The 12,788-nt window shown below is 37.4% G+C and overlaps 1 protein-coding gene and 1 long non-coding RNA gene across 5 annotated transcripts in view; one reads left to right on the forward strand and one right to left on the reverse strand.

The window, feature by feature from the left end:
- The window catches only part of LOC110265962, a 9,338-nt gene extending 8,225 nt beyond the window's left edge, over positions 1 to 1,113 (forward strand). Inside the window, exon 3 of the long non-coding RNA XR_002352673.1 lies at positions 1,104 to 1,113. This is a non-coding gene — a long non-coding RNA (uncharacterized LOC110265962). The remainder of the gene's footprint in view (positions 1 to 1,103) is intronic.
- On the reverse strand, positions 5,654 to 12,437 carry LOC107612789. Of its 4 annotated transcripts, none has more exons than XM_021109560.1 (9): positions 12,206 to 12,437; positions 9,663 to 12,115; positions 9,498 to 9,575; positions 8,228 to 8,380; positions 8,019 to 8,182; positions 7,557 to 7,704; positions 7,344 to 7,466; positions 6,978 to 7,065; positions 5,654 to 6,153 (listed from the first exon to the last, which is right to left on the reverse strand). In XM_021109560.1, the coding sequence occupies exons 1-9, from the start codon at positions 12,387 to 12,389 to the stop codon at positions 5,960 to 5,962; spliced, it is 3,585 nt and encodes a 1,194-aa protein (XP_020965219.1). In that variant the 5' UTR covers positions 12,390 to 12,437; the 3' UTR covers positions 5,654 to 5,959. The 4 variants fall into 4 exon arrangements, with proteins under 4 accessions (XP_020965219.1, XP_016170019.1, XP_016170018.1 ...); XM_016314533.2 differs by having other exon boundaries at positions 9,663 to 10,289; positions 10,446 to 12,437; XM_016314532.2 differs by having other exon boundaries at positions 9,663 to 10,024; positions 10,103 to 12,437.

Genomic DNA, 12,788 nt, shown 5'->3' on the forward strand with positions numbered 1-12,788 from the left:
TATCTCTTAGATCTCTTAATCAGAATCTTCATGGTATAAGCTAGATTGATGGCGGCATTCATGAGAGTCCGGAAAGTCTAAACCTTATCCGTGGTATTCCGAGTAGGACTCTGGGATTGAATGACTGTGACAAACTCCAAACTCGCGAGTGCTGGGCGTAGTGACAGACGCAAAAGGATAATAAATTCTATTCCAGTATGATCGAGAACCTCCTAGATGATTAGCCATGCAGTGACAGTGCATCAGACCATTTTCACAGAGAGGAATAGGATGCAACCAACGACAAGGGTGATGCCTCCAGACGATCAGCCGTGCTGTGACAGAGCATTTGGACCATTTTCCCGAGAGGATTGAAAGTAGCCATTGGCACCGGTGACATCCTTACACAAAGCTAGCCATAGAAAGGAGTAAGACTGATTGGATGAAGACAGCAGGAAAGCAGAGGTTCAGAGGAATGAATGCATCTCCATACGCTTATCTGAAATTCTCACCAATGATTTACATAAGTATTTCTATCCTTATTTTAGTATTAATTTTGAAAACTCCATAACTATTTTATATCCGGCTGACTGAGATTTACAAGGTGACCATAGCTTACTTCATACCAACAATCTCCGTGGGATCGACCCTTACTCACGTAAGGTTTATTACTTGGACGACCCAGTTCACTTGCTGGTTAGTTATGCGAAGTTGTGAAGATATGTTTAGAGCATGGTTCTGTGCATCCATTTTTGGTGCCATCGCCAGGGAATCAATTTCGAACAATAATTCACAACCTGAGTAACAATTTCGCATACCAAGTTTTTGGCGCCGTTGCCGGGGATTGTTCGAGTTTTCGGCAAGCTTTTGGTCCGGTAACATCAATGCCAAGTTTGATCCGGCAACAACACCAAGTTTTTGGCGCCGTTGCCGGGGATTGTTTGAGTTTGGACAACTGACGGTTCATCTTGTTGCTCAGATTAGGTAACTTTCTTTTTGTTTTCTTTTCAAAAAGTTTTCAAAAATCTTTCAAAAATTTCTCCTTTGTTTTCGAAAAAAAGAATGTTTTCAAAAATATATTTTTCTTCAAAATTTTTAAGAATGAATTCTAGTGTTTCATGAAGCATGTTGAAGCCTGACTAGCTATAAAGCCATGTCTAAATTCTTTTGGACTGAGGCTTCTAAACCATCAGCATAGAGGCAAGTTACTTTGATAAGTAATGAGCAGTATATTCTCTGATGTTATATGCTAAAGCTTGGCTGGCTATTAAGCCATGCCTAACCCTCAGATTGGAGCTTTAGACTAAGAATGCTAGATTTCTGGAATTCATATTAAAAATTTTGGAATCCTTATTTTTGTTTTTCAAATAATTTTCGAAAAAAATACAAAAAAATTAGAAAATCATAAAAATCAAAAATATTTTTTGTGTTTCTTGTTTGAGTCTTGAGTCATGTTATAAGTTTGGTGTCAATTGCATGTTCATCTTACATTTTTCAAAAAAATTCATGCATTCATAGTGTACTTCATGATCTTCAAGTTGTTCTTAGTAAGTCTTCTTATTTGATCTTTGCATTTGCATGTTTTACATCTGTGAGGCTCCATGAGAGCCCACTGTCAAGCTATTGACATTAAAGAAGCGCTTGTTGGGAGGCAACCCAATGTTTATTTATCTAATTTTATTTTTGTTTTTCATGTTTTCTTAGGTTCATGATCATGTGGAGTCACAAAATAAACAAAAAATTTATAAACAGAATCAAAAACAGCGGAAGAAAAATCACACCCTAGAGGAAGCACCTGTCTGGCGTTCAACGCCAGAACAGAGCATGGTTCTGGCGCTGAATGCCCAAAATGGGCAGTATCTGGGCGCTGAACGCCCAAAATGGGCAGCATCTGGGCGCTGAACGCCAGAATTGCACCCTGGAGAAGAGCTGGTGCTGAACGCCCAGAACAAGCATGGTTCTGGCGTTCAAAGCCAGAAATGGGCAACAAATGGGCGTTGAACGCCCAAAATGGGCACCAACCTGGCGCTGAACACCCAGAGTTGTGTGCAAGGACATTTTACATGCCTAATTTGGTGCAAGGTTGTAAATCCTTGAACACCTCAGGATCTGTGGACCCCACAGGATCATCTCATTATCTGTGGACCCCACAGGATCCCCACCTACCTCCACTCACTCTCTTCTCTCTTCTTAATCATCCTCTATTCCCAATAAACACTCTTCCCCAAAACCCTTCACCTATCACCTCCATCTCTCTTCCCTATTAACCCTTCACTACTCACATTATTTGATAATCTGAAAAATCATAAAAATGATTCTTGAAGCAAGAAAAAGCACCAAAGAACAAAGCTTGCAGAAAAAAAAAGGGCGAAAAAAAATAGAAAGAAAGAGAAAAAGCAAGCAGAAAAAGCCAAAAGCTTTTAAAACCAAGAGGCAAGAGCAAAAAGCCAATAACCCTTAAAACCAAAAGGCAAGGGCAAATAAAAAGGATCCCAAGGCTTTGAGCATCAGTGGATAGGAGGGCCTAAAGGAATAAAATCCTGGCCTAAGCGGCTAAACCAAGCTGTCCCTAACCATGTGCTTGTGGCGTGTAGGTGTCAAGTGAAAACTTGAGACTGAGCGGTCAAAGTCAAGGTCCAAAGCAAAAAAAAGAGTGTGCTTAAGAACCCTGGACACCTCTAATTGGGGACTTTAGCAAAGCTGAGTCACAATCTGAAAAGGTTCACCCAATTATGTGTCTGTGGCATTTATGTATCCGGTGGTAATACTGGAAAACAAAGTGCTTAGGCCCACGGCCAAGACTTATAAAGAAGTTGTGTTCAAGAATCATCATACTGAACTAGGAGAGTCAATAACACTATCTGAACTCTGAGTTCCTATAGATGCCAATCATTCTGAACCTCCATGGATAAAGTAAGATGCCAAAACTATTCAAGAGGCAAAAAGCTACAAGTCCCGCTCATCTGATTGGAGCTATGTTTCATTGATAGTTTGGAATTTATAGTATATTCTCTTCTTTTTATCCTATTTGATTTTCAGTTGCTTGGGGACAAGCAACAATTTAAGTTTGGTGTTGTGATGAGCGGATAATTTATACGCTTTTTGGCATTATTTTTAGTATGTTTTTAGTAGAATCTAGTTACTTTTAGGGATGTTTTCATTAGTTTTTATGTTAAATTCACATCTCTGGACTTAACTACGAGTTTGTGTGTTTTTCTGTGATTTCAGGTATTTTCTGGCTGAAATTGAGGGACTTGAGCAAAAATCAGATTCAGAGGTTGAAGAAGGACTGCTGATGCTGTTGGATTCTGACCTCCCTGCACTAAAAATGGATTTTCTGGAGCTACAGAACTCAAAATGGCGCGCTTCCAATTGCATTGGAAAGTATACATCCAGGGCTTTCCAGCAATATATAATAGTCCATATTTTGCCCAAGTTTAGATGACGCAAACTGGCGTTCAACGCCAGCTCTCTGCCCAATTCTGGCGTCCAGCGCCAGAAAAAAGTTGCAAAGTGGAGTTCAACGCCCAAACTGGCACAAAAGCTGGCGTTCAACTCCAAGAATGACCTCTCCACGTGTGGACTTTAAGCTCAGCCCAAGCACACACTAAGTGGGCCCCGGAAGTGGATTTATGCATCAATTACTTACTTCTGTAAACCCTAGTGACTAGTTTATTATAAATAGAACTTTTTATCATTGTATTCGTAGTCTTGGTTACTCTGGTTCCCCTCTGGGGCCGAGACCAATGAACTCCATTATCACTTATATATTTTCAACGGTAGAGTTTCTGCACTCCATAGATTAAGGTGTGGAGCTCTGCTGTTCCTCAAGGATTAATGCAAAGTACTACTGTTTTCTATTCAATTCAACTTATTCAGTTTCTAAGATATTCATTCGCACTTCAACCTGAATGTGATGAACGTGACAATCATCATCATTCCCTATGAACGCATGCCTGACAACCACTTTCTGCATCTCCATACGCTTATCTGAAATTCTCACCAATGATTTACATAAGTATTTCTATCCTTATTTTAGTATTAATTTCGAAAACTCCATAACTATTTTATATCCGCCTGACTGAGATTTACAAGGTGACCATAGCTTGCTTCATACCAACAATCTCCGTGGGATCGACCCTTACTCAAGCAAGGTTTATTACTTGGACGACCCAGTGCACTTGCTGGTTAGTTATGCGAAGTTGTGATGATATGTTTAGACCATGGTTCTGTGCATCCGTTTTTGGTGCCATCGCCAGGGAATCAATTTCGAACAATAATTCACAACTTGAGTAACAATTTCGCATACCAACCACCTCTTTCTCTTTCTCCTCTTCCTTCTTCTTTTTTCATTAGAATTTTTTCTCCTCTTTTCTTTTTCTCTTTCCCCTCCATCATCAGTTATCTCGTTGCTGAAGATAACAAATAATTCAGGTTCAGATTGTCAATTGAACCAGAACAAAATTGATTATTGTTTTTAAACAAATCAAGTGGCTAAGGTGCGGTTCAATTCAGAAGAAAAAATATAGCATTAGAGAAAATATTTTTCTGCAGCAAATTTGGGTGTATCACGAAGATATTTGGGTGTAACACGAAGATATTTGGGTGTATTTTAAGAATTTTTGGGTGTATTTTTATTCTGATAAGTTTTGCATAATTCAAAACTCTTCCTCTTCATCCTCCTCCTCTTTTACTCTTTTTTATCATCATCATTCATAACCATCTTCTTCTTCTTTTTTTCTTATTCATCTTTTTTTTTTTATTTTACCTTCTCAAGTTTTTTCTTGTTTTACTCTCTTAACAAGAATAAAAACAAAAAAAATCAAACAAAAAAAAAGAAAAAACACATAATGCTTCAAAATTACTTAGAATAGCATGAACTTACATTCATTTAACTAAAAGAAAGAAAGAAATAAGAAAAAAAAAGAAGAAAAAATGCAGTATTAGAGAAAATATTTTTCTATATTTGTAGCAAATTTGGGTGTAACACGAAGATATTTTGGTGTAACACGAAGATATTTGAGTGTATTTTAAGAATTTTTGGTGTATTTTTATTCTGATAAGTTCTGCATAATTCAAAACCCTTCATCTTCCTCCTCTTCATCTTCTACTGCTTTTTTTTCCTTCTTATTTCGTTTTCTTATAATTCTTCTTGGAAGAAAAAATCAAACAAAGAACAAGAAAAAAATACATAATGTTGAAAAATCAATAGAAAGATGAGGAGAAAAAAATGTAGCAACAACAATAATAAAAAAACGATGAAGATGAAACACACGAAGAAAAAAGAGAAACGCAAAAAAGAAAGAGAAGAAGAAGGAAGAGGAGGAGGAGAAGGAGGAACGTAAAGAAGAAGAAGCGTCTTCCATAATGGTGAGTGATAACGCGCTTTAGAAACGATTGAGTGGCGCGTATTATCACACTCCAATAGGTGAATGTCGTTTTTGTTAAACTTGGCTTAACTTATAAAACTTGTAAACCAAAAAAAATTGTATATGTAGCATAATTCATGACGAAAAACAACATTTAATGTTACTTCTCCCAATAGTTACACTTTTTTCATAATTCGGAGTTATCTCCTTTTCTTTTATAGTTACACCTCTTCCTCATCATGGGCACACACAAAAAAATGACGTTGGTCAAGTCCATACATGAAATTGTACATTCAACTCATAAATTACAACACAAAATTGTGAATTACTTATAGATGCAAGAAATTTGGTTCAAAGGGCAAATATACAAAGTAAAAGGGAACCAAACAACATAGAAAAGAAGACTATTTTCCGTTTGCACAAAAGCAGTTTCATATACACACAAATTTAGCTCACAAAAGTATAGGGTTGATAAAAGAAAAAAAAAAGAAAATTTTCAATAAAAAGTAGAGGTGGTATAATAATACACTTGGAGTATGATTTTAACAATACCAACGCCAATATTGGTATTAGGGTTGGAAAAGCAGCAACCAACACATCTCTCTCTCAAATCATTTAGACGCCTTTTGGCCCTGCACCTTTGCCTGGCTAGCTGCCACAGACATGACACGCAATCGACGGGCAATTTCTGTAAAGGAAGGTCTGACTGCAGGATTTGGTGCCCAGCACTGCTCCATCAGTGTTCGCCATTCTGAGTCGCAGTAACTGGGAATTGTTGGCCTTAATGTGTTATTAACAATCCCACCTGTATGGAAAGAGAAATTATGGGTCATATGGTGATCAAATGACAAATTGAGTAACAAACACTTTGATTGGTTTTTTGGCACTTATTTCTCTTAAGCATGTTTATGCGAAAGAACACGAGAACTTGTACCCAGAGTGTCTTACACACAGTCAACTCAACTGGGGTGGAATTGGTTAAAATCCAGGCACATAGATAAATGGTTTATACCATAATAATCACAACAACAATAATAAGGGTAACAAGCAAAGCAAGCTAAATTCACACTTGAACCAGTTGCAATCTCTAGTGTTCAAATTTTACTATTTTGTTTTGAATTTTTTTTTTTTTTCAGTTTGATGGTGACAGTTGTGATAATTTGTATGAAAATGTTTTGATCTATCACTTGAAATTTTAGGATACTTGTTCTGGAGTTTCACCCACACATTGAATTTCAGTGAAGTCTATCTGTCTATGTTTCAAGCTAAAAGGGATCTTCATGTGAGAGGGAATGTTAAAGAGAGATCATAAAACCATTTATTTGGCTTCACCTAACTGCTTCAACTTCTCAAATCTTTGATGTGATGCTTCGGAATCTTAGGTGAAAACCCTATGTTCCTCATTTAGATCCTCTTTTTCAACCTGATTCACTAACAACATTCTTTTCAAAAGCTCAACTCAAACACCTAAATCTTTTTATACAGTCACTGTTCATAGAGAATGCATAAAAGGTTGTCCAAGCACATTCTTACTTCCAAAAATTGGTAGAAAATTGATTTCAGAGTATACAACCATAGTTCAAGATCTACCTCAGGACCCAAAAAAACAGCATAGGAACAAGATCGCACCTATGATTGCACCATAGTGCATATTGGCATAAGGCTCCTCACCAGTTAGAATTTCCCACAATACTATGCCAAAGGAGAACACATCAACCTACAAATAAGAATTCAATTTTAGATGCCAATAACTCCGAGTAACAAGGCAGAGAAAAACAGAAATGAAGTAGATTTCTTTAATTTCACAGGGATTTCTTCTCCAAAGGTAAGGGGAAGTTAAGAAATCCAGAGTACTATGACAAATAAAGACTTTCCAGGTGAGATCAAAGCAGTTTTTAATGCCTAAAATAGAGATCAGAATATCAGATCAGTAAATTCAGCTGCATACTTGAATTTTAATCTTTGGAAAGAGTAGAAGACAACTTAAAATTCTACCTTTTCTGACACCTTGTTGCTGCTACCATTCAGCAGCTCCGGTGCCATCCAAGGAAGTGTCCCCCGCACGCCACCTGAGACCAAGGTATTCCGCTTAATTTTTGACAAGCCAAAATCACCAACCTGGAAACACAAGTTTCTTAGTCTTGTCAACTCTTAAACACAAAGAAGATTCCAACTTAAACAATTAGACAAAAATACAAGCGTAGTTACCTTGCATATTGGCCGTAAAGGATCTTTCAAGTTCACAAGCAAATTATCACATTTTAAGTCAAAATGAACAATATTTTTTGAGTGTAAATACTCCATTCCAAAAGCTGCATCCATAGCAATTATCAGCCTCTTGCGACGATCTAGATACCTACAATACAATTTAGACCCATTAGAGCCAAATCCACCAACAGACATGATATTCATAACTGGACATTATAAAACAGTGAATTCTAGTAGCACTTACGAGTTATGACTTATGGCTGTAACAAAATTACAAAAGCAAACAAACAGATTGCATAGATCATGGCTTCTATAAGAAATAGGAGTTATTATAATTTATAATCACACAACTTTCACTATATTAGATAAAAGGCAGACGTAAATAAAAAGAATTACCGAGGACATTGTTTTACATGAAGAACTAAATAATAGAAATGCAAAGGTTCTTTCTAGGTACATTACCTATCTTTGCGAAGCAATACATGCCGAAGAGAACCATCCACCATGTACTCCGTAACAGTGGCCATTGTTCCTCCAGGTCCATCCTGAACTACACCATAAAATGCCACAACATTTGGGTGATGAAGCTTGGAAAGAATATCAGCTTCCCGCCAGAATTCTAAAGTCTGAGAAAAAGAAGCAAATATCATTTCATGTGCCTCAAAATCTACCAGTCTCTCTTGCTCTGATGATCGACCGGTGAAACAGCTTTTCTTTATTCTTTTGATGGCAACATCTGTTCCACGCCATTTTCCATGATACACAGTCCCAAAGGTACCAGAACCCAGCTCCTTCAGCTCTTCAAGATCTTCATTCATTATGACCTATGAATTGCATCAGAACAATTAAATAACGGGACTGAAGACTTTAATGCTTAGACCAGTATTCAATGAAGACAATGAATTCAAGTGACGATGTAAATAGTTGTGAAAATACAAAACAGCTAGATGACCAGAGCAGTCTACAATAGGTAATATGAGAAGATGAAAAGAGAAATAAAGAATCATATCATGACTGAAACTTGGTTAACTTGTCCATACATTGTATTTTGATACACATGTTACAGACTTAAAAGTATGCCTAAGAAATACTTGACCACAGAACCTGTAATAGTCCATAGAAGTCAGCATTGACATTCATAACCACACACATACACATAGTACCTCACACAAAATTCAACAATTGAAGAATGCAATAACTAGAGATACAACTGAAAGCCACAAAGCACAAAATGTTCAGTATGGAAGGATCTTTAGAACGAAATTCTTTGATAAACGATATATGCAGCAGCTACCAATGCTGTTTTCTAGAGTTATATTAGCATGTCACTTAATTCAAAAGGATGCTATCAAAAAGTTGTTAGCTGATATTGTTTTTCACTAAACCTCTGTTGAAAGCTTCCAAAAGAAGCAAGTCTACTTGAATTCACATAAACTAGTCATGCAGACCAGAATTTAATCATCGCAATCATTGTTCTCATCTAAACTCCTTCTCTCCCTTGCTACCTCTCTCCCTGTGATTTCTCTCTCTTCCCACAATTTTTTTCTCACTCTGTTGTTTCTTTTCTCTTTACTTGCTGATATCATAGCTCAGTACTGTTGTAGTAACCTCAATGAAAATGAAAGAATGGGAACAGATTAAAATGATCAAGCCTTGTTCAATAAAATGCAAGCATCATACTCTGCTGCCAACATGAACTCAAAAAGTTACAAAAGCAAGTCTCGATTATTAAACAAATAACTAGGAACTAGACCAGCAAAGCATGCCAATTTAAGCCTAAGCATTATCGCCATTCATTGATGTACAAGACATCAATAAATTTATAAAACTTGGACAAATTAGCAATCACTCCTTAATAAAAATATTCATTTAATTTACTCCTCTAAGAATGAGAACCATGCCACAGAAGAAATATCGCAGATGAGAGAAGGAGAAACTCACCTGCAAAGAATTCGGGTCAATTTCACTTACGGGAGGATCAACAGGAGGTGTACGATTTCTTGTTTCAAACTTCCCATCCTGTGTTAAAATGACAAATACTTCTGTCAGCAAACAAATATATTTATAAAGATTCTGAAATGAAATTGAATATATTAAAAAGCATACCTCAAAAACTGATTCCTGTGCTCTTATGTTTTCCATGATAGCATTAAATTGCATACTTTCAGTATCCTTCACGAGGGGATCATTTGGCTTTAGAATAGTAGTTTCTGTTCCAACCCTTCCATGTAAGTCTTTCTGATATATTTCACCTGTTGTTAGAGGCGTAACATGTTGAGTTCTACCGTCATCTTCCACTTCTTCTATTGCAGGTGAAAAACTAACATGATCCTGATCAATGAGAGAGACATTATTGAGTCCTTCTTGTGCCAGTTTGTGAAAATATTCCCAAGGTGTAGGTTCATGATTTTTCACATTTATGCTTAGACCTACTCCATCCGAGGTTAGTGGATGCCGACCCGAGAAACCTTCTTCAAGTAAAGCTTTATACATGTCACTAAGCACTTCACGGGGAAATCGATCATCAATATCAATTAGAATGTCACCTTGTGATGTCTTTGAAGCAACACTTGAAGAAGGTTGAAAATCATCTTTGGTAGTTTGGTTCCCATTTAGAGAAACAGGTAGTCCTTGAACCATGCGACTTTCATTAGATTCTGTAACAGTGGCATTGCCCCAATCAACCTCGGGAAGACATGAAGCAGGATCCTCAAGATGCCTAGCAGAGGGAACCTGATGCAAAGTAGGAAAGTCAGATTCTGATTTGCTATCTTTTATCTCATCAAGCCGGTGTTTGATATGATTATCTTTACAATAAGTTTCAGGTTCAAAATTAACAACATGATCTTTAGTTACTACATCATTACTTCCTTCAACTATTGGTACTACCTTCTTCAACTCAGAATTCACATGCTCAGTTAGTTTTGACTTCAACTGGCTACTTGGATCAGGAAAATGTTTGTATATTTGATGTTTGGTAGCATAGCCATCAGCAGGCAAAGGCTTTGCTGCAACACCCGATTCCTCAGCTCGGAGAGGCTGATTCCCATTATGCAAGTTGTCGTCAGATCCTGTAACTGAATCTGAGGGTTTTGCATCAGAAAGTAAATCGGAAATGTTAAACTGAGAACCATGTAAATCATCTGACTTGGTGGACCGATTCAGCAAATCTACTTGCTCCCTAGGAATCCTTTCTGAATAGTAAACTCTTTCAGGAAGAGGAGGAGGGTTAAGAGAACTAAAATCAACAGCATTTGACTGGGAGTCGACATAAGTGGGAGCAAAGCCACTGTTAGATGTAGAAGCACCATCTTCATAGTTCTGTAGCTGGTCCTTTTTTGTCGGAGGTATTGGATAGCCCTCTGGCATAGTAACTACAGCTGTTGCTTCGGGAAAATTATTTTTCATGTAACCATCAAATAGTTGAGTAGGAGCTGAGGATGGGGTTTCCAAGTATAAAACTTTACCCTGGTCGCTTGCTTGTTCAATCAAACTATCAACCTTCTTTTTTGTGACCACTGGTGGTATTTCAGAATTATGTACTGGTAATCCGACTGGTGGATGGCCTTTGCTAAAAACCCCATCTTGATTAATCAGTGCACGAGGAGGCATAGTAGTAGGAATGTCTTCAACAACAGATCTAGAAACATGATATTGACCAACAGGATCCCCATGGTGCATTGGTTGCAAGGACTGTGGATATCTTTCATAAGAATTTGAGGAAGTAGGTAGCACTGGTTGCAAGGATTCCACATTTGGTGATGAGTCAAATTTGTTATTCAGGAGAGAATTGTTGACACCTACAGATTCAACAGCAACTTTACCAGTCTCCCTTTCAGTGTTCTGCCTGTCCAAATCATGCAGATCATTTGCTGAAAAGTTCACGCCAATCAGGGTTGAGTTTCTTCTTGATCCCATGTCCATGCCGTTAACAGCAACAACATATTGGATCTCAGAATCATCACCCAAACCACTGAGACCAAATTGAGCGTCCTCCAAATCACTCAATGAGAACAAAAACATCCTAGGCTTTTGTGATCCTTCTCTGTCTTCTAGATGGTTACATTCTTCCATCATATTCTGCAAATCCTCATCACATGACACAGATACCAAAGCATCAAGATCTTCCCCCGGAAGCTGATACTTGATTGCATGAACCTGACTATACATTAATAATGCTTTCTGCAAGAGCTCCTGCCAAGATATATTCTTTCTTATACGAAGAATACGTGTATCACCTCCAACATACCTTAGTTTTCCATCACTTGGTCTAGGTAATATTCTCCCACCAAAGCTGCAAAGGAACTTCAATAGCATTGATGAGCTATCGGAACCTCGAGAAGAGCCATACTTCTGCACAAGTTGTCTACTGTCCTGAGTCATTGAAGTTCTTGGTATTGATCGAATTGACCCATAATTGCTTTTGTCTCCCTGCAATGATGTGTTCACTCTTTCAAACTCTTTTGGATATTTGTCAACCATTGAAAGCATGGAAATGTCTGATCCACTTTCTGATGTTGGATGACTAATGCCTAAAATGCCTTTTAGATCCATATAACCTGGTGTATAATTAGTGTCACCGACATTTGGAAACATAGGCTTCCCAAGATTCACCCTATCTCTCATAAATTCGAGAGCAAATTCCTCACCTGTCTGTATGGAAAAATTAAGTACAGGTTTGGCTTGTGCCGTACCAACATTAGGTGGTCTTCTAATTGTATGCATGTCATCCGGTCGATCCTGCATCATTGGCTGCAACCCAGGCTGGAATTCACCATTTCTTGGTTCCATTGTATTGCTTGGAAGAACTTTTTGGAATCTTGAATGTTCCATTATACCATATCCTTTTACTTGAAAAAAGAAGAATTTATTTACAGCCTTTAAAATAATGGAATTCAAAAGAAGTTTTAGCAACAAGTTAACATGGAAAACGATGACATAATGGATGGGCAGAGAATAGAGATATACAATATCACTGCAGATGCCTAAAATTACTGAGATAACCGAAAAGATCAAGATAATGGCAACCCAGTCCTTTTGTAAAATTGACAATAAAACGTTTCAATATAATAAACAAAGGCAGCATAATTTCTATGGCTAAAGAGCTATTATGTCTCTGAGGACATGAATGGAATGACCATGCATCAATGTGAATGCAATTTTGAGAATATCTCAGTAGTTTCTCAAAAAAATTACAGGTATTTCTAGTCCTGCAAAACTAATTCCGGAAAT

The sequence above is a fragment of the Arachis ipaensis genome, chromosome B08, assembly GCF_000816755.2.
Source record: "Arachis ipaensis cultivar K30076 chromosome B08, Araip1.1, whole genome shotgun sequence".
Taxonomy (NCBI): Eukaryota; Viridiplantae; Streptophyta; class Magnoliopsida; order Fabales; family Fabaceae; genus Arachis; species Arachis ipaensis.

Bases quoted from the DNA above. Each gene is read 5' to 3' on its own strand.
- LOC107612789 (XM_016314534.2), bottom strand. From the start codon at position 12,389: ATGGAACATTCAAGATTCCAAAAAGTTCTTCCAAGCAATACAATGGAA. The intron at 7,705-8,018 runs GTAATGTACCTA...ATTGTATTGTAG, and splicing joins GTATTGCTTCGCAAAGATAG to GTATCTAGATCGTCGCAAGA. The intron at 7,066-7,343 runs GTAGAATTTTAA...TCTTATTTGTAG, and splicing joins GCAACAAGGTGTCAGAAAAG to GTTGATGTGTTCTCCTTTGG.